The sequence below is a fragment of the Pseudorca crassidens genome, chromosome 8 (assembly GCF_039906515.1).
Source record: "Pseudorca crassidens isolate mPseCra1 chromosome 8, mPseCra1.hap1, whole genome shotgun sequence".
NCBI classification, from domain to species: domain Eukaryota; kingdom Metazoa; phylum Chordata; class Mammalia; order Artiodactyla; family Delphinidae; genus Pseudorca; species Pseudorca crassidens.
The window spans coordinates 64,867,214-64,889,383 of record NC_090303.1 but is presented as its reverse complement, the minus strand read 5'-3'; the positions used below and the strand labels follow the sequence as shown (position 1 = coordinate 64,889,383).

Here is a 22,170-nt window from a genome sequence, read left to right as displayed (position 1 = left end):
CCTATAGTCCTATCATCCTACCACGCAGATATCTATGCGTCTATATATCTAATGTGTGTGTGGAAGTATACTGTTTATTATATACTACAAAACATATACATACACACACACACACAAACACAATTGGAGTTACACTATAACATTGGCATTTAACTCCCTTTTGTTAGCAGCACTTTGCACAGTTGGATGGTAGTATTATTTTGCATAAATCAATACTTTTCAAGTTTGGCTGTGCTTCATAACAGCCTGAGGAGCTTAAACCTTTTTGTAAATTCCTGGGCTCTTTCCCACATGCTGCTATGTCAGAATTTCTAGGTTTGAACGCTGCAATTTCACAAGCCTCCCTGCTGGTTCTGACGTAGCCCAACCTGCTGTGACCCATTTGCAGAACCACTGGTGTCCGTGTGCCGTCGTGAGCAGTAGGAAGTAGCAGAGGGCCCAGGACCACCTGCAGCCTGTGGTTAGAGCAGAGGAGCCAGGAAGGCCCCGCTGGCTGGGCTTCTGGCTTTCTCCTTGAGTGCATCACATAGTCAGCCTCCTGGAGCTGACACGGAAGAGAGGACTCCGGAAAAGAGGAAAGGTTTATCGAAATGAATAAGTGCCGGGGTCTTCCTATGTGTGACCTCATTTTGATAGCTCCTCACAGGACCTATAGCCCACACTCCACCCTATTTCTCACCTTCCAACTAATACCACCACAGATGTCCTTCCCCCTACCCCTTTTTATTCTGTGAGCATCTCTGATCATTTCTTTCATCCTCTTCAACTCTTTCCCAAGGGCTGGACCCTGCTGCTGTGTCTGGGTCTGCTGAGGGGACAATGGCATCATGGCCGACTCCAGCTGAGTGGCTTCCTCACAGCCTCACAGATGCCCCTCATATGTCAGTTCTAATCCTGTCACTGGGGACTGAGCAAATCTCTACGCCCTTGTGAGTAAACACATAGTCCCGGACCAGCAACAGTAATCTCACCTGGAAGTTTGTTAGAAATGCAGAATCTCGGGCTGAATCCAAACCTGCATTTTCACAAGATGACAAGGGATTCCTATACACACTGAAGCTCTGTTCTAAGGGGTAACATCTTCTAAAGAGCATAGCTGCTTCCGGTGCCCTACACTCAAGGGCCTGATTTGAGGGGTGAGATCAGAGGCTGCAAGTTCAGGCAAGTCACTGAGAGGCCCAGTAAGGGCACCCGGACCTGCAGCTCCATCACTGGATTGGCCTGGAGATCCCCAAGTTTAAGGTGAGGAATGAAGCCATTCTCCAAGAGGGTATCAAGCCCCAGCACTTCCTGGAGGCCTCCGCTGTGCTGGCTCATGCCCTCGGTGACACCTGGCTGCTATTGTTAGGGGAGAGTAAGGGCCAGCAGGGACAGTGGCACTGCAGATACTGACTAAAAAGGCGAGGCTCCTATCTGTATTTGGAATGACAGGCCAGATTCTGTTTTGGAAAGAAACAATGGCTCTCTTTTCACTGGATGTTACAGGATTTCAATGTCAGGAACCAGCCAGATAGGCGAGGGGATGATTAAGAGACAAAATGCAAGGCATTGTGTGCACACCACACTTAGTCCAGCCCTGAAAGCATTATTGTAACAGCCTTTGTTCACATAGCCCCAGCCTGGGCCCTATCACCTTCCTCAGAAATACTGTAGGCCTTGGACATGCTGAGATCTATTCAGCTCTTCTCCAGAAAATGGGGGTGAAGCTACAGCAAACTCTGATGGAGTCTTGGGAGGGGGAGTGGGGAGGGGGAGATGAAGGGGCAAAGGACATGTGGACAGAAGAAGGTGACAGGGTTGGTTAGGTCATAGACCACAGCAGATCAAGGAAGAAATGTTGGGAGCCAGATCGATATATGTTGTCCTGGGGCTTTGAGGAGAGAGAAAGAAGAGGGCAGATGAGGGCAGGGAAATGTCACCACTGGTTCACACCATGAGACAGGATATCAGGAAGCCCGAGTTCAAACCCCATACCCCTTAGGGCTATGTGGCTTGGACATTTTGCGTGCCCTTTTTGAGTCTCATTTTCCTCATCTCTAAAGTGCAGATACTGACATGTGCCTCTTGAGGGGATGTGACAATGAAATTAAATGAAATAGAGCATGAGAAAGTATCTAGCATACTTGGCACAAAAATCATGAGTTCTAGTTCAGAAAGATGTCGCTTTCTGTTGCCTCTCAACTAATACACACCACCCCCCCGAGCCCTGCCGGTTTCACCCTCTAAGAAAGGTTCAAGTTGTGATTCCCAAAAGCAGTCAGTGTGTGGGGAGGGTGCGAGGCAAGTCTGGTGGTAGTTAGAAGACTATGGCAATTATCCTAGTGGTAGTTAATTATGGTCTGAGCTAAGGCGGGGCGTGTGGGAATGGAGAAAAGGCAGCGATTTTGAACAGGATCTGATGTCACCAAATTTGCATTTTAGAATAATCACTTTCAAGCACTCTGAATGACTAGGCCTGTGATTTCTCCCCTTGAATTGTTTTATTGTTTCACTTGAATTGTTTTACTGTCCAATCCCTGTTCCACTGATTCTTGCCCTCACCTGGCAATGAGGACAATTCCTTCCTCGCAGTTTCCAGAGAGTGTTATTCAGAAACAGTTCTGTCTGCTATCATACTGGGTCCTGGGTCAGCCCTGTCTTGGAGGGTGGCAAGGTGGACAGTCTTCTTTCCGTGGTCATTATGGGACTCGCTTCCTCAGAACCCTGGCCCGAAATGCTACGCACAGTGAGCTTTCCTGTGAGGTCTTTCCAATTCCTCATGAGAGGTTCGTCTCAGCTCCACCTGGAGCTGCTACTTCCTTCAAACATGCTTGGTGTTGCAGCCGGGGCCCCTCGTCTTTCTGACCATCCCCACCCAGGCCTTTGGCAATGTGAGGACTGGCAGTGCCTCTTTCCCCATCTGTATTCTATTTTGACAGGGGGGGACAAAGCAGCCCTGATGGGTTTAAACTGGAGTTGCTAAGGTGGCAAACACATTGACAGATACCACAGGACTCCCAAGTTGCTCCCCTCTGAAGAACCAGGCCTGTGTTACTGGGCCATGCTGGGCACCCAGCTCTTCCCTTTAGTGGGAGTTCACTCTCTCTCATGCCAAGAGCAGGCTCACCACCACCCCTCTCCTAGGCAAGCACAGATGCTGCTGTGTCCCAGAGGTGGGCCCTGCTAGGGTGGGCGCTGGGTGTCTAGTGCAGCTCTATGTTCAGATCTCATCCCTTCCTTTGACTTGGGGGATTACTCTCTGCTGAGGGACCTTCAACTCTCATTGGTCAGGGATGCTGCAATTCCCAGTCTCAGTTCTCCCCAGCTAGGTCAGAGCTACTCAGAGATGGATGAGCCAGGCAGGCATAAGGGAGTGCTGGGAGGTGCTGGCTGGGGGATGCTGAGGGGAGGTGCCGAGGGGTGCTGCCGCCTCATCTCTCCCTAGCTCTCCAGTGGAGGATGATGAGGGGTTCCTGACTCCAGCTCGCTTTTACTTCTGCATACCCCCTGAAAGCTGCCTTTCTCCTGCTGACTTCTTGCTCTTTAATAAAGGAAACTCACCAGAGGTTTATATAATAGTATTCTAATGTACACCAGATTATTTGGCTACTTGGCTAGTTTGAACTCAGTCAAATTCATCTCATTTGATGGCCTCACTAACTTCTTTATTTGGGGGGCAGAAGATTGAGATAATTCAATATATTATAGCTTCCCATGTTATAAATTTTAGAGATTGGGATTTTTTTTTTTTTTTTTTTTGGCGGCACCACACAGCATGAGGGATCTTAGTTCCCCGGCCAGGGATCGAATCAGCACCCCCTGCAATGGAAGCGCAGAGTATTAACCATTGGACCACCAGGGAAGTCCCAAGATTGGAAACTTCTAATGAAACTGACGGGCTTTCTCCATCTGGGGTAGACGTGCCTCATTAGTTTATTCATTCCACAGATTTCAAAGTGCCTCCTTTTCATATCTGAACTCCCTTATTGAATGTGAGACTATGCACACGCACAATGTCCAGCACCACGATGTCCTTGAAGAAACCTCCTTTGTTTCCCCATGTGGCCTGGAGAATTCTTCTTGCTGTGATGTCTTCTCCTTTACCCTAAACTCTGAGCCTCATAATAACCTAAAGAAGAAAGCAAAGATTCACCTACTTATTCTCCTTTCTTCCCAAAGTGCCGATCTTGCCAAACTCTCTATTATTTATTCACAACTTCTTCCCAAAGCTAGTTGCTCAAGCCACCTGACAGGTAGGTAGGAAGAAGCCCACATGTTCATGGTCTTCTAGGGGATCCCTCATCACAGTCTGGAAACATTTATGGAAATGAATTGTTCTAGTCAGACAAGGCACAGTGATGCACTCAAATTAGTCAAGGAAAAAGAGGGTTATTATAAGGACAGATGTAGAAGGAACTGAACAACTGTCAGGATCGAAGATACCGCCATGGATAGGTTCCTCCAAACTGTGTCCTCTCTCTCTCTTTCTTTCTCTCGGGCCTCTCTCCCCCCGCCTCTCTCCATTTGCATTTCTCTGTACAACTACCCCATTGTCCTTTCTCTATCAGTCAACTTCCTCTGCTTACTCATGGGTCCTGCTGTCTTATGGGCTTGAAAGTGTCCATTGTGACCTCTCCCATTTGAATCATATGAAATTTGGGTTTCAATTCCCACTAAATGACTCAGTCTCTTGTCCATAGTATGCTGACCAGTCTGTGGATGAGCCCCCATGGATTGGGGGTCTACCTTGGTCTAATCCGCTTTGGCCATGAGGTGCTAGGCCGCATGGGACCAAACGTTGGCCTGAGTATTAAAGGCTATGCAGGACAGTGTCCTTCAGAAAAGACTGGTAGGCACACTAAAGGGAGCCCAGGCCAGCATTATTCCTGCTATGGTGAGGATCTGAGCTTTTCTCTCTCCATTTCAAGCAAAGGAAAGTGGTCTCCAGGGCAGGTGGACTCTGAGGCAGGGAATTGCTGAGGGCACAAGCTTCCCTCAGAAAAAGCCTGGTGATTTGTAAGAAAATGCCGCTATTCTTTAAAAGAAAAACAATAAAAGAATGTGTTAAGGATCTCCTGTTATGTCTACTAAGAATGACCCTTTGTGGACTCTGAAATTGGGAGCAGGTAGAGAGGCAGGTCAAGAAGGGTTGTTTTAACGTTCACCCAACTTTGTCCAACGAGGACTATTTGGCTGGCTTGCCGTGGGCTAGTCACAAGAGAGAAGCAAATGTAGTTCTCCTCTATTTTATACCTAAGGAAGTTAGGAGGGGGTGTGTCTTGAGAAAGAGCTAATTGAATCTGGGTGGGGAGCAAAGGAAAGATTGTTGGAGGTCAAAACAGGGGGTGCACAAAAAGAAAACACTCTTTTGGTGGGGAGATAGATCCTTCCCTGGGAAGGTGTGATCACCTTAGTCTCTGGAAAGAGGATCCCTCAGTCCTCCCCGGTGGAGTTTAATCTGACTGGCTTGAATGTGGGAAGATGTTGCTGAGCATGCTCACCTCAGCTCCACTCTCTCTCTCCTGGGCTTGGGCTGTCCACAGAGTACAGAAGTCTTCTTCTGCTCCTTTAAGTCTCCCCTGCACAGCTAACTCCCTGCTGTAGGAATACCTGTCCTGGGTCAGTGCTTCCAGGAACCTGGTGGGTATATCAGGCAGGGTGACCTAAGTGCTGCAAGAAACAACTTCTGGAAATTTCTTAGCTTCACCCTTTTCTAAGTCCTCAGAGTTCTTTCCATTCAGCTTGCAGATGGGGTTGGAGAGAGCATGAGAAATACTCATGGGAAGTTTTTACGGATCGTGCTAAAAGGGAGCACATAAGGGTGTTGTTTTAATTTCCCTTCTGTCATCCTTTGTTTTATTTTATAATCTGTTCAAAGCTCTCATGGGAAGAGAGAGGCTATTTTTGGACCCCTCAACTCCAACATTTGGTGCAGGTCCTTGGAACATTGAGGAATAAAACATAGGAGTTGAATAACAAATTGGGAGGGAATTGGACTCTAATTTTCCTCGAACCTTAAGTCACAAGGGGAAGAGAATATGATTTGAGACCTTAAATCCTTTGGACTTTAATATCTTTGGACTTTAACTTAATCATTGGCTTTAATCATTGAAATTTAATTTCTTCCCAGAAAATTCGTGGTGAAAAGGGGTTGATATTCAAACTTGGAACATCTTGTAATTGGTATTTTATTGCTGGAGTATCTTACCGTCATTTAATTTCTTTGTAGAACATATAATGATCTATATTTAGAGTGACGATATAATTTATCACCCAAACTAGGATAGTTTTGAGAGAGAAAGGAGGCTCTATTAATAATTATGCTGGGACAACAGGCATAAACCTATACTGTTTGGATTGAACTGGGCTGTACAGTCACTCTAGCTATATTGGACAATGTGGAGGGACATCATTAGGAAAGAGAAATGGAATAGGGAATTAATTTCCAGCAATGTAGAGATTTAATTAATGGAGATTTTCTGACTCATGTAGGAAACCTCTGGGGATCAATTCTAACTTGTCCACCAGTGGTCCCAGGAGGATCCACAAAGGAGCTGTACCAGTCAGGGGCCATCCAAGGGAAAGAGGAACCATGGTAGATATTTCAAATAGAAGGGTCTCAGTGCAGGGAATTGGGTACACAGGTGCTGGAGAGCTTAAATAGCAAAGAAGAATGGTAACATAGAGGTTAACAACTGCAGAAAGCAGCTACCATCCCTCAGACTGGGGGAACAAAAGGAGAGACGTGGAGTTACCCTACGAGTTCAGAGGAGGTCCCCCAGGGCAGATGCTGGGATTCCTGGGGCAAGCTCTATGCACCCGAGGAGAAGTGTGGTCTGAATCCTGCTAGTAACTCTGAGGAGATGATGAAGCTGATGATTGGAAGACAGGAAATGAGCCCCCCATACTCCCCAAGATGTGTTCTTTTTGTACAATGTCCTGCCCATCTCCCTTTGGCGGACCCTACCTAACAAGAAACAACTGTCAAAGGAATTGGGAAATGTGGTTTGCAGAGTCCCCGCCCCACCTTCAGCATCAAAAGTGGAGTGGAGGGTGGGCTTGGAGCTGAGAAACAGTAGGGACATAAAGGGCCCAGATGCTGTGGATGGCATTGGGGGAGTGTCTGATGAAAGAGGAGTAGAAAGGTCTTGATAGAACTTCTGGTCTCCTCATCTGAGGATCACCACACCCCCGGTTGACCATAGGCTAAATAGTTAAAGCACAAAGGGATTGAGAACAAACAATTGAAAGTCGATGGTGGGTGATGCTTGTCCATTTCTGATGTTTCCTTTTATGTGGAGATGCCACATTTTCAACTTTTATTTGCTCTTCAGTCACCCAAAGGGGAAGGAATGGTCTAATCTGCGTCAGGAATTTGGAGAGAATAAACTGGGCATGCTCGGCTCAGCCCTCCTCCTCTCTTGGGTGCAGGCTGCTTGCAGGCTGGTGATGTTCTTCTCTGCCCCTTCTTCTGTAAATCTTACTAGTTCACTAATATTTATTGACACCTACTCTATCCCAGGCACTGTTCTGGTCCTGAGGATATAGCAGTGAACAAAATAGACAAAGATACTTGTCTCATGGGAGATGCAGGCAATAAGCAATAAACATAATCAATAAGTACATTATATAGTGTATTGGGAGGTGATAAGTGCTGGTGCAAAGAAAAACACAGAACGGCATGAGAGATCAGGATTGCGGGGTTGGCAGCTGCAGTATTAAAGAATGTGGTCTGGGTAGGCTCACCTAGCAAGTGCATTGAGCAAATGAGGAGAGCCATTTGTCTGCCCACACTCAGAACCCTGTAAACACCACAGCTTTTGAGGTGTTTTGAATACTGGCCAGTCTGTTTCTCAGTCCAAGCACCACTTGTCCCCAGGCCTGGACATGCCCTGAGTATCTTGTTTGAGTAGGACTATGGGCTGTGGCTCCCAGCAGAGACAGGTTTAATCACTAGGTTTACCTGTTGAGGTGTCGTCTTGGACCAAAGCCTCAATCATAATTGCCTATAATTAGTGCTTTACCCAGCTTTGCAAACAGAGGCATGTGGTCCATTAGCCTACCCACCTCACCCTGCCTCAGCTGTGCAGCCAAGACAGCAGTATCAAAGCAATAGCTATTGCTATTGGCAAACAAATGTGCACACTGTTTTTCTTTAAGGCAGCAGTCCTCAAAGTGTGGTCCTGATCCTGGTGGGTGGAGAGAACCTTTCGGGGAGGGTCTGTGAGATTAAAACTATTTTCATAGTAGCACTAGAATGTTTTTGCCTTTTTCATTTTCATTCTCTCATGTGTACAGTGGAATTTTCCAGAGGTTACATGGCATGGACTAGCACAACAGATTGAGTGCAGAAGCAGATTAAAATACTCCTTTTTTCCCTAACTACATATTTGTGTGAAGCCTGATTTTCTTTATATATTTCTATCAAAACAACATATTGCCACAGATTGAATGCAGAAGATCTGAAAATCCAGCTGTCTTCTATCAAGCCAAACTTAAAGAGATTTGCAAAAAGTTAAAACAAGTCACTCTTCTCGCTAAATTTTTTTTTTGAAGGGGGAAATACAGTTACTTTCCATATAGGAGATATTTATGTTAATATGTAATGAGTTTATTATTGTTATTTATAAATTAATTCATAAGTAAATATTAAACATTTTCTCACTTTTAATTTTTTTTTTTTTTTTTTTTGCGGTACGTGAGCCTCTCACTGTTGTGGTCTCTTCCATTGTGGAGCACAGGCTCCGGACGCGCAGGCTCAGTGGCCATGGCTCACGGGCCCAGCCGCTTCGCAGCATGTGGGATCCTCCCGGACCGGGGCACGAACCCGCGTCCCCTGCATCGGCAGGCGGACTCTCAACCACTTCACCACCAGGGAAGCCCTTTCTCACTTTTAATTTTTAATGCCGTAAATATCTATGGGTATAATCCACATAAACAAGCATAAAGGGGTCCTGAGATCAAAAAGTTAAGAAAGGCTGCTCTCAAGGGCTTCAATGTGGTACCCCATTTGCATGTTGTTACGGCCCCCAAAACATCCCTTCAGAGGCATCCTTCTTTGTTCCCAGACATCACATAAACTTGTGGCCATACTTCCCCACTTGACTTTCTTTTGGGTATCTACCTGCATGCAGAACTACTTTATACTAAGGTCTGTCTTCTTGGGTGGGGGCGGAACAGCATTTAGTTCAGAGTGGAGGGAAGAAATTAGAGTTGTCCTGGGTTTACCTAACAGATATCTGGAGAGTTGCAAGGTGATCAAGTTGGACTCTTAGAGGAACATTTGTCCTCAGGTTGGACCCAGGGCAACTGGACGGAGGTAAGCAAAGGTGGCCCACACATTTCCTGGCCATGAGGAACGTGGGCTCTAATGACCCGGCATGCTTTTGAGTGCTGGCTCCTCAGTACTGGCCCATTGAAGAGCTGCACCAGAGCCCCCTGCACCAGAATCATCTGAGTTGCTTGCTGTACATACAGATTTCCAGGCTCTACCCAGAAACCAGTGATTCAGAATGCGGTTGGGGATCTCAAAATCTGTACATTTTTTCTAACCCCTTGGGTGATTCTGTGATGCAGCCAGATTTGGGACCATTTGATCAGCCTTCTTAAACCCTGTCAAATCGTTATAGAGATGAACTACATGATTTGGGCCCCAAATATTTCTTCTAGCCCCCTCCTGCAGGCCCAAAGTACCTACTTTTTAGCAGTTAGTTCTTTGGGGATAGGTAACACCACCTCAAATGTTCCCTATTTACATGAAACCCTATCTGGAGGAATGCTGATTCAGCTGTGATCTGGGAGTAACGTAGCACGTGTATTATCTATCTGCTATACATGAGGGAGGAGAAAGGGCAGAATGGATGGAAACAGGAGGAGACTCTGTAAGTACATGGGAGGCTAGGAGTAAAATCTTCAGGACTCAAGGACCCCTGAATAGGCAACAAGAGAACAGAAGCTAGTTATTGATTTCTGCTGAACTGACACCCAAGGCTCTGTGGAGGAGCCAAGATATATTTTCTGCAGATTCTGAAAAATGTTGGCATCAAATATTCCTATTACTGGATGCTAATGATACATGCTGGCTCGGATGCAGAGAAGGAACCCAGAAGGATCTTTCAACCATCTCATCTCTGCTGTTTCTTGTATGTAACTGAGACCCAGTTGATCACCTCTCTGTTTCCAGTCTGGCTCCCTTCTCTGCACAGCTTCCAGAATAATGGTCCTAAAAGGCTTTTAAAAAATACAGTCTTAGAAACTCTTTTTATTGTGCAATGTAACACACACTCATAAAAGTGCACAAAACTTAAACATATCGCTTAATGAGTAATTAGAAAGTGAACACCCAGAGCAAGAAGTAGAACCCTGCCAGCCTCTTTTCTGCAGGCTCCCTCCTAAGCACAGCTCTTCCCTCCCCACAAAGGTGCCCCAATCTTGGCTTTTATAAAAAGTAGTTTCCTTGCTTCGCTTTAGAATTTTAATGTCCGTGGGTGCATCCCCAAATACAATAGTATAATTTGGCTGTTTTTGAATTCTACATAAATGAAATTATATAGTATCTTTTGGTATCTATCTTCTTTACCTTTATATTACGTTTTTAAAGAATTTTTCATGTTGTGGCAGGCAGCTATCGTGGGAGTTTTGGTCATTTCTGCTGCTGCAAAGTAGTCTATTGTATGAAATATACCACAATCTATTTATCTGTTGTACTGGTGGGCATTTGTTTTCCTCCAGTTGGGGTTCTTAAAATCAATGCTATTATGAATATTCTTTCACAGATATCAAGGCACACATAATTATACTCTTCTGTAGTGTCTGTACTCAGGAATGGAATTTCAAGGCTACAGGGTACATGCATCCTTAATTTTTATTAGTTAAAGGCTAGAATGGTTGTACTAATTATTTACCCACAAGAACAGAACGAGAATTTCTGATACTTCACATCCTCACCAACACTTAATATTGTCAAAGTTTTTTAATTTTTGTCAATCTGGTGGGTGCATTTAGTATTTCATTGTGGTTTAATTTACTTTTCCCTGACTTTTAATGAGATTTAACATCCATTTTCATGTGTTTATTGGCCATTTCTCTTTTCTGAAGTCAAGCCTTGCCCATTTTTCTATCTGCCTTCTATTGTCTTTTCTTACTGATTTGTATGAGTTTTTATATATTCTAAATACTACATCTTGGTCATTTGCAAATATCATTTCTCATTCTGTAGCTTGCCTTTTCACCCTTTTTATGATGTCTTTTGGTGAACAGAGTTTCTAATTTTAGGTAGTCAAATTTATCAGTCTTTTCCTTTTAGAGCAGCAGTGTTTTTGTTTTGTTTAAAGAGCTCTTTCCCTATTCAGAGATCTTAAAGATATTCTCCTACATTGTTTCTTCAAGGCATTTTGTCTCATGCAGTTAGATCCAGAATCCACTTGGAACCACTTTTGCATATAATCCACCAGGCTTTCATTTTCAATTTTTCCCATGTAAATGCACAATTGTCCTCACATCATGTATTGAAAGGAGCACCCTTTTCCCATTCCTCTGCAATGCTATCTGTGAAATAAGTCAAGTTTTCCTATATGTGGACATCTTTTTCTGGACTCTTTTTTCTGTTGCGTTTGTTAATTTGTCTACTCTGACACAATACCACAACTTTTATTATTATGGCTTTGTGATAAGTTTTGGTATGTGGTCAATCAGACATTCCCATTTTTTTCTTCTTAGTCAAGAGTATCTTGGCTGATTTTGGCCCTCTGCTTTTATATATAAATTTTTAGAGGCACCTTGTAAAGTTCTATAAAATTCCTGCTGGAGCTTTGATTGTCATTGTATTAATTTTATGGATTGATTGGAGAAGAATGGATGATTTTATGATATTCAGTCCTCCAAATAATAATCATGATGTATTTATTTCTACATTTAATTAGTTCTTCTTTAATACCTCTTAATAGTATTATGATTTCTCCATAGAGATTTATATCCATTTATGAACTTCATCTTTTAAGGATTGTAAATAATAATTTAAAAAAATAAATTTTGTTTGTTGCTGTCATGTGGAAATGATGTAGGTTTTTGTATATTGATTTTGTATTCTGCAACCTTACTAAACCTCATGATTACTTCTAATAATTTATCTCATTTAGAATTATAATAGAATTAATAATTCTAATAATTGTATATTATTTTTGATATTCTACTATACATTTATATCAATAATACTGATTTTTATTATTCATTACCAGTTCTTACACCTTTCTTCTTCTTTTTTTTGCTTGCTCCACTGTATTGGCTAGGATCTCAATATGATATTGAATAAAAGTGATGATGCTGGCATTCTTTACTCATCCATTCTTTATTTCAAAGGGACCACCTCAAAGTTTTATCATTAGGTTTTTTGGTAATAGCCTTTAGAGTTAGGAATTTCTTTTTATCTCAAGTTTTTGAAAATCTTTTCTCATGCCTAAATGCCCAGTAATTTTATCAAACATTTTCCTGTATCTATTACACTGATTTTTTTTTAATCTTGTAATCTATTAGTGTAATGAGTTATTTAAGTGCTTTTCTAATATTAAGCCAGCTTTGCATTCCTGGAATGAATACAACTTGGCCACACGCTTTAGTCTTTTTATATTTTGCTGGATTTGGTTTGCTAGCATTTTATTTGGAACTTTTAATTTTCATGACAGAAGTTCACTTGTAATTTTCCTTTTGGTAATATCTTTGTAGGGTTTTGGCATTAAGGCTTTTTTAGTCTCATAAATATTTTAAAAGTCACCCTTTTTGTAGCCTCCTGAAGACTGTATAAAATTGGAGTTGCTTTGTACTTCAGTGGTGGTAGAACTCACCAATGAAGCCATATTCTTTCTTTAGTAGTTATGATACTTACTACTCATATTTTCTGTTTCTTCTTCTGTCAGTTATAGCAAGTTGTCCTGTTCATTTATATTTTCAGTTTGTTTTAGTATAAGCTTGATCATAATATCTTTTTATTATCTCTTTATTGACCTTAGGACCTACAGTGATATCCTTAAAATAAATGATACTGCTTATTTGTGCCTTCCCTCTTTTTTTCTCCTTTGCCAGTCTCACAAGAGGTTTATAATTTTATTATTTTTTCAAAAAACAGAATTTTATCTTTTGAGCTTTTAAAATTATATGTTTGTTTTCTTTTTCTTTTTTTGCCATGCTATGCACAGCATGCCGGGTCTTAGTTCCCAGACCAGGGATTGAACCCGCACCCTTGGCAGTGAAAGCTCGGAGTCCTAACCATTGGATCACCAGGGAATTCCCATATGTTTGTTTTCTATTTCATTAATTTTGCTCCTCTTATTATTTTCTTCCTTATATTTCCTCTGGGTCTATTTTGGTGAATTTTCCTACGTTCGTAAGATAGATGATTTATTCATTGACTTAAAGGAAAAGAAGAAAAATTCTTCTTTCTAGTGTTAGTTTGTATCCCGCACATTTGATATAATTTCATTATCATTCAGTACAATTATTTTCTACTTTCATGTATTTTCTTCTTTGACCATAGGTTATTAAGAAACATATTTCCTAATTTCCAAACATTTGGTAATTTTCTAGTTATACTCTTGCTCTTGAGTTCTAGCATAATTGCATTGTGATCAGAGAAACCAGACTATATGAGCTCAATCTTTTGAAAGCTTTTTATTTTTTAATTTTTTTAAATTTTTGGCTGCGTTGGGATTTTGTTGCTTCACGTGGGCTTTCTCTAATTGTGGCGAGCGGGGGCTACTCTTCATCGTGATGCATGGGCTTCTCATTGCTGTGGCTTCTCCTGTTGCAGAGCACGGGCTCTTGAGCGCAGGCTAAGTAGTTGTGGCGCACGGGCTTAGTTGCCCTGCGACATGTGGGATCTTCCCAGACCAGGGCTTGAACCTGCGTCCCCTGCATTGGCAGGCGGATTCTTAACCTCTGTGCCACCAGGGAAGCCTCCTCAATCTTTTGAAAGTTTTGAAGCCTGTTTTATGGCCTGGCATATGGTCAACTTCTATAACTGCTTCACATGTGCTTGAAAAGACTGTTTACTCTGGGGTGGTAGGATAAAGTGACCTACCTGTGTTACTCATGTTGTTCTAGTTATGCAGATCATTCCTTATTTTTGCCTGCTTCAATTACTGGAATTAAGAGTGATAAAATTCCCCACTACGGCTGTGGATTTATCTATTTGTTTTGTGGTTCTGACTTTTTGGAATACATACTTTGAGGCCATATTGTAAATGCATAGAAATTCAGAATTATTATATCATCTTATTGAACTAAAACATTTATCACTTGAAATGTCCCTGTTTAACTCTACTAGTGCTTTTTGCCTTAAAGTTTATTTAGGTTTTATTAATATAGTCTCACCAGCTTTCTTTTAGTACTGTTTCCATAGAATGCCTTTGTCCACTCTTTTACTTTCAAATTTTCTGTGTCATTGTGTTTTAGGCATGTCTTTTGCAAACAAAAGTCTAGTCTGACGATCTTTGATTATTAACTGGAGCATTTAATCTGCTTACATTATTACAATTACTGATATATTTGGACAAAAGAAAATCCACCATTTTCCTATGTGCTTTCTATTTGTCCCAGCTGTTCATGTTCCTATATCTTTTTCCTTGCCTTCTTTTGGACTGGTAGAGTGATTTTATCATTTGTTTTTCTTCTCTTTTAGTTTCAAAGTTATATACTTTATTTCTATTATTTTAGTGATTACAACATGGATTCTTGAAATTAAAACATGCATTCTTGGTGTATCAATGTCTAATGGTAATCTATATTCTACCCTCATTCCAGGTAACTCAAGGATTTTAAGCCATTTAACTATCTTTAGTTTCTTCTAGACTTACACATATACTATTTTTGTGTGTACAAATATGAATACTGAGTCACCTCTCTGGGACTTCCCAGGGGGTCCCTGAGCAGACTGAAAACCATGAGACTACATGACCCAAGCCTCCATCCACCTTAACATTCTATATGCGTGGAATTGCACTTTAAAAATGTTAACCAAACCAGCCCTGTTGAGGATAATGCATTCTTAAAATGCAACTGCAGAGAAATGAAGCATGTGTTTTTCAGGTTTCCAAAAGCGAGGAGGTTGGCCCCTAAACAGGACCATCTCCTTTCAATCAAATACAATCAAAAAGCTGCAGAAAACACTGGTAGATCTGCATATAAAATGAGGTATATTCAGATGATGCTAAAAGAACTGTAGTTGCCAGTAGCCCTGTAGTTCACCCAAGATGATCCTAGAAGAGCAGAACTGCTTTATTTCCTGCCAAAAATATTTTTGTTTTCCTGTTTCCCCAGCAGACCCAGGCTTGTGGTCCCTTTTGACACTGTGGATGCAGAAGGAAGAGACAAAGTCCTTTCTGTATATGGATGTACAGATTTGTCCAAATGAAATGAGGAAGCAAATTTAAGCTGCATGTTTGTTTGGTTGAGAAGGAATACATTTTTTCTCATCATAATCACAAACTAAAGCCATTAAAAAGGTATTACCAGTTTCTGGGGGGAAAAAGTAGGAGATGTTGCTTGGCAAAATTAAACTTCCATTAAATTATGCTCAACACAAGCCCTGAAAGTAGAGAAGTTTTTACCATTTATATTTAATTTAGTTCAGTAAAGCGGAGACACATTTTCTCTAGCATGGCTAAATATATTAAACACACTTATTCTCGTTATCCTAAATTTTCACCTGTGCCTAAAGCTATGAGATAATGTAACCATTTCTTTGACATCTTGATGTGGGAAGTAAGCACCTTTATTTTATATAGCACCCTGCTGGCTTCTCTGCCCCAACTTGGGCATCCAAGGCTACAAGCGGTGACATCACATCACTAAGCTGCTCACTTTCTCCAAGAGCTCAAACTGTATTTCCCAATTAGGAAATGATGTTTCTCTCACTTCATGGTGATAGAGGGGGAAGTTACAACTTCTGAAGAGCAAATAACTCAGCTTTGAGTCATACAGTCATTGGTCCCCTGGGGAAGAAATTCCAGAAGCTCTGACTCTCTGGATGTAATTTAAGTCTTTACAATCTCAGAACCTGTATCTCTAAAGAACCCACAAGACCCTCTGCTCCAGACTTATTTTGTTCCCATCCTACAGATGAGACAGTTGATGCTCAGAGACATTAAATAATTTGTCCAAGGTCATAAGACTATGGAACAATTACCAGTGTTCCTCAATGTTTAAATCATGTTTCCTCAAGCTCAGAAAATACATGAGAATGAAGATTCTAGAATCCACCCCAATATGAAGCAAGTTTCATTTTAACGGCAGCTTTACCCTGCAGCAGCCTGTACCAGCATCTTACCGATCTCCAGTCTTCACTGGGAATGGGAGACACAGCACCACAACAACTACAAAATCACATTCACAGTTTTTAAGGAGCACAAAGCCCCTCACTCAACTCTCTCCTTAACTTTCAGGGTCTATTGATGGGTGAGGTAGGCTTGTAATGTCTTTTGCAGACCAGAGCTTGACAGAGGTTGAAAGCATCTGTCAAAAGAACCCAGGCCTCCCGTTTTGCCAGTGAGGACAGCCGCCAGATTTTGCTGTTAATAGGCTCCCATGCAGGCAGTTATTTTAGCAATGATTCTGTGGGTCTTCTGTGGCACATCTTGATTTAAAGTGAAATGTCAAAAAGCACTTCTCAACCACTCAAAGCTTCCAGGGTTTCTCACTTTTAACTGATTGGACAGAAAGGAAGGCAGCCTTCAAAACTGTTCTATAGACGTACGACTAGATTATTCAGTCTCTTCAAATTCAGAAAATAATTTGGAGAGATGGTGACTGAAGAGTCTGATTTCTGGCTAAGAAATACTTTCCCTAAGGTCAGATGGAATTGGAAAGAGAGAGTTTATGGGAAAAATGCCACTGTGACCTTAAATGTGAAATCTTTGGGTTGACACCATAATGAGGAATAGGGTGCTATTAAAATATATTGCAGATTTTAATAACTCCACTAGCAGTAGACCAAAAAAAAAAAAAAAAAAAGGCTTAAGCTCAGAATAATTCTGGGAAGAAGGGTTTTGCCAAGGAGATTTTAATGTCAAGAATGTATGTGAGGCTAAAAATAAGGAGCTCACGCGCATCCCAGAGCCGTGGGTGGGGATGTATATATAATCAAATTAAATTATTCCACTTCCACTTATGGAAAAATCTGATGATAAAAGTTGACTAGAAAACATTTAGTCATATTTCACTTGGATTATGCTTATATATACCAAACTCCGGACTTGTCAAAATAAGCCTCACCAGTGCTTCCCAGCCAAGGTGTTAGATAGACAATGGGTGCGACATGCAAAAATGATAAAGATCTTACAGCAACATCATGCCTGGAAAAGCCACAGGAATTCAGCTCCCAGCTAAAGAGAGAGAAGTGTCCCTGAGGTATGAGGAATGGAGCCCAGAGTGGTCTAAATGTAGAATGCAAAGGGAGGAGCCCTCAGAGAGCCGAAAAGCCATGTGTTGAGACCCAGGTCCCAACTGGCAGAGCCTGGAGGTCAGGGACCCATGACTTTTTGTACTATTTCTTTTCCTACCAGAGAAAGTACCCCTCAATTTCAACCTTGCTCTGGAGGGCCAGCATTTGTGTTCTTTCTACAAACCATTTGTTGATACAATGAGACTGTGAGGTTGGCTGCTGCCAACACATCCATCTGTCAACCAAGGCCATCTGCAGAGGAGACGCAAAGCTTCAATGCCTGGAAGTGAATTTGTTGGCATTTCAAGACAAACATCTCTTTGGCTACAATTACTGAAACTTAAATCCAAAAATGGGAGGAAAATCTAGGCCCAGGTAAGACTTTTATTTACTTCTTAAACTGTAATTGTAAGACACATGTACCATGCTTCTTTAGTCCCTTCTGCTTGCCCAAGCCTAGGCCCTGGGCCAGTGAAGTCTCTGTCCATTGATTCTGGTGCTGACCAGTGGGACGGACAGCTGGGAGTGGTGGGGAAAGACGGGGCATCTTTCCTGGCTGGTGTGAATAGTATGTGACTTCATATTGGCTAGAACTTGCCAATGCAGGTGACACACACTCATTAGGGTGTTTTCCTTGTGCATCCCCCAAGTGATGAAAAGTGCAGGGTGGAGAAGTTGGCTCAGGCCTCGTGCACATGCCCAGGGTGCTGATGGGGACCCAGGAGAGCCGATGGGTCTCAGGCTAGCAATACCACTGCCTCAGGGTCTACATGAATTCTGGCTTGGACAGAATCTGCATCTCATGCCTCTCAGTTCTCTCCTGACATGTCATTCTGGAATCCCGTGATCTTTGCTCCCTAGAGAAAGAACAGAGCACAGAGGAAAAATAATTTGACCTGATGAAAAGGGAAGTAGGGATGTTAAGAGCTAACAGTTATGGAGACTGTATTAAGAATCAGACATTATGCTAAGCACTTTATATGTAATACCCCTCACCTTCCTTCCCCACCACTCACAGCCCTCCTTCCTACTGGTCAGGACCAGAGCCCAATGGACAGAGACATCACTGGCTAAGAGGTAGGCACTGCTGTTAGCCCCTTTTTACACGTCAGGAAACAGAGGTTTATGGAAGTTAAATAACTTTCCCTAGGTCACGTGTAGCTGTGAATCAGCAATGGCAGCATCCAACCCAAGCCTGAAACCATTCTACGATTCTATCACGGAGACAAGAGGAAAGGGGAGGGGAGGGGAGTGCGGCAACGAGCGAGAGGCCAGAGGCAAGGGGGGGCAGGGGATGGTAGCCATTCTAGTACTTATCAAAGATTTTTAGGATCATTGAGAAATGCTACCAGCCATAATTCTAGGAGGACTTGAAAGATCTTGTCAATTGATGGAGGAGAGATCCAGTGGAGGGCATCAAACCCAAACCTGAAACCATTCTACTGTTCTATATCCTATGGATTTTTCCAGCTATTCCCTGTAGCTTGTGCAGTAAAACAGCTGAAAAACAGCTGAAAAACAGCAGACTGAGTAGATGTGGGAGGGATCTAATTTCAGCTCTGCAACTAATTATTCATATAATCTCAATAATGTCATGTAACCTTGTGAGCCTGAATTTATCTGTAAAATGATAATAATGCTTCATGTTCTGCTATCACCAAGGCATTGTATTGCGACAACTCACGTAGAGAAGCTTTGAACTAAAAAAAAAGGTCTTCTGTATGTGACCTGATTAGGATGGTTGCTATAAGAGGTGATGTAATATAGGAGAAAGCATGAGCCATGGATGAGGCTGGATTTGAATTTGTCATACTAGCAGAACATTTTTGACCCTCCAGTGTCTCATCTATAATCTGCCAGGGAGCTCTGGCATGAGGAAGACACAGGTTGGAGGTGACTGCAGTGGGCATCCCCATGTCTGACCCAGGCAGGAATGCCCCTTACCCGCAGGGGAAGCAGATGGAGCTGCTGAAAACACAGTAGATGAGGGGGTTGATGGCGTTATTCAAGGCCAGCAGGTTCTGAATGATCACAGAGGCATAGAAACGCTCCTTAGTGTTTGGAAGGAGGCTGAAATTGTCCAAGATATCGAAGAGGAAGTACGGACTCCAACAGCAGATGAAGGCTGGGGAGAAAAGAGCCATTAGCACCATAGCAGCCCACAGCCCAGGGGGCCCTCTGTGTTGGCCCTGATTGCAGCTTCAACTAGGAGCTTCCTTAGCACCTGGAATCTCTCAGAAATACTTAGAACAGTTGTGTGTGTGTTAACGTTAATGTCATATTTACTTAAACACACACATCTACACATACATACATTACATCCCACAGATGCATTGCTAAAATTGAGTAAATTTGCTGGAGCTTCTCTATTTGTAAAGGGAGGCTCCAATCTGACCACTGTAGGGATTACTGAAAGGCTGGGAACTGTTCAGCATGGCCTTAGCCTCTCATTCTACACAGTGTGAAAGAAAACCCAGCAAATCCCTTTGGAGACTCTATGGGAAAAGACAGAAAAGGGAGCACTTTGCCCAGATAGTGACTCCTGATTTGCGGTAGATGAGGCGAAGGGTGGTACCTAATGTTTCAAAACACAGCCTGGCTAAGTCACAAGATTCTCAATTTTCTTTTCCATTTCTAAGTCAGCCACTCCAGAAAACACCCACCCTATACCTCTTACAAATCAGTTGGTGTGGGTAAGACTCTGTCTGATTTCTGTTTGGATCCAAATCCTCAGAGGAAAGGGATGAGAAATGGAGATCCAGAGTGTGATGGCCAGTTTTATGTGTCACCTTAACTGGGTCATGGGGTGCCCAGATATTTGGTTAAACGCTATTTCTGGTTGTTTCTGTGAGACTGTTTCTGAATGAGATTACCATTTGAATTTGTAAACTAAAAAAAGCAGATTGTCTTCTCCACTATGAGTGGGCATTATTCTATCCACTGAAGTCTTGAATACAATGAAAAGGCTGAGTGGGACTTCCCTGGTGGCTAGTGGTTAAGAATCCACCTGCCAATGCAGGGGACATGAGTTTGATCCCTGGTCCAGGAAGATCCCCCATGCCACGGACAACTAAGCCTGCGTGCCGCAACTACTGAGCCTGTGCTCTAGAGCCCAGGAGACACAACTACTGAACCTGCACTCTAGAGCCCACGAGACACAACTACTGAGCCCACGTGCCACAACTACTGAAGCCTGCACACCTAGAGCCCATGCTCCACAACAAGAGAAGACACTGCAATGAGAAGCCCGCACACTGCAACGAAGAGTAGCCCCCGCTTGCTGCAACTAGAGAAAGTCCGTGCTCAGCAATGGAGACCCAACGTAGCCAAAAATTAATTAATTAATTAATTAATTTTTTTAAAAAAGAAAATATCTTCCTAACACTGGTTAGGGGAAAAAATTTAAATAAATAAAAAAGGCTGAGTGAGAGGTGAGTCACTCTGTCTGCTTGACTATCTTCTAGCTTCTCACTTTGACTCAGACTGAAACTATACCTTTAGCTCTCCTGGGTCTATAGATCTGGGGACTTCTCAGCTCCACAATCATGTGAGCCAATTGCTTATAATAATCTCTTTACATATATATCTATCTTTTATTTCTCTGGAGAACCCAGATTATTACCACAGAGATAATCCTTATTGGGGTTGACTGGACACACACATGTGCTCCCCTACTTTCTTGCTGCATCCTCTCCACCCTTTTTCTCCCCCTTTCTCACGCATAGATTTTTCCTCAGAGAAGTCAGGCTTCCTTTGCCATCTGGCTGCAGGAACCAACTTTCCTCCATAACGGTTTGACTGACTTTTTTTTTTTTTTTTTTGCGGTACACGGGCCTCTCACTGCTATGACCCCTCCCGCCGTGGAGCACAGGCTCTGGACGCGCAGGCCCAGCGGCCATGGCCCACAGGCCCAGCCGCTCCGCAGCACGTGGGATCCTCCCAGACTGGGGCACAAACCTGCGTCCCCTGCATCGGCAGGCGGACTCCCAACCACTGCGCCACCAGGGAAGCCCGGACTGACACATTTTTTACCCCAGACCTTGGCAATCTATTAAAACGGAGCAATTCAAACACAAAGACCACTAAACATTCTGGGCTCAGGTGGTGAAGCCTGGCATTGGCCCAGAATAGTGGTTCTGGGGCATGGAGGGGCAAAGCTTCCATTTGGGGGAATTTTTTAAATGCATGTTTATGTATTTGTGTGTGTTAGGGGAGGATTCTGGTTTTCCTAGGGATACCGGTCCTCCTGCACGATACGGGCAGTCCCACCCATGTCCCATACATCCTTCAAATGTTATGTGGCAGAGAACCCTGTTTATAATGATCCCAATCTAGAAACCTAACTCTGTTTTATATATGAATACAATATTTTAAATAAATACTGAGTCTTCCAGAAGTGTAATTCCCTTGCAAATAGAGGAAAGATTACTTTGTTTAATTTGGAACTTTAGCAGGATTTGCTCACCTGCTGGGAAAATAAAGTCACTGGCAGCAATACTGCTTAGTTTTCATGTCTCCATGAAAACACACGTGCATTGGTTTTCATTTGGAGCTATTACTACTTCATTGGGCTGTGCCCAAGTATTTCTATATTGAAATCTGTGTTATTTTATTATAAATTATTTTCTTTCTATTCCTCCTTTATATTATTGTATATTGATCCTTTAAGAATTATGTTAACTAGATAGTTTTATGTATACATTTCATTTCAGCGTGGTAAAGGGGCATTACAAAATGTTATAGGAAGGAGCGTTTGGGTC

The 22,170-nt window shown here is 42.6% G+C and overlaps 1 protein-coding gene across 1 annotated transcript in view; it reads right to left on the bottom strand.

Annotated features, from left to right (window-relative positions):
• Nucleotides 1–18,085: 18,085 nt before the first annotated feature.
• NPSR1 (neuropeptide S receptor 1) overlaps nt 18,086–22,170 on the bottom strand; it is a 156,605-nt gene continuing 152,520 nt past the window's right edge. The window contains 3 exon segments of the mRNA XM_067745597.1: nt 18,086–18,267; nt 18,407–18,508; nt 19,357–19,535. Of these exon segments, the coding sequence (XP_067601698.1) occupies nt 18,220–18,267; nt 18,407–18,508; nt 19,357–19,535 (329 nt within the window). The 3' untranslated portion in view covers nt 18,086–18,219.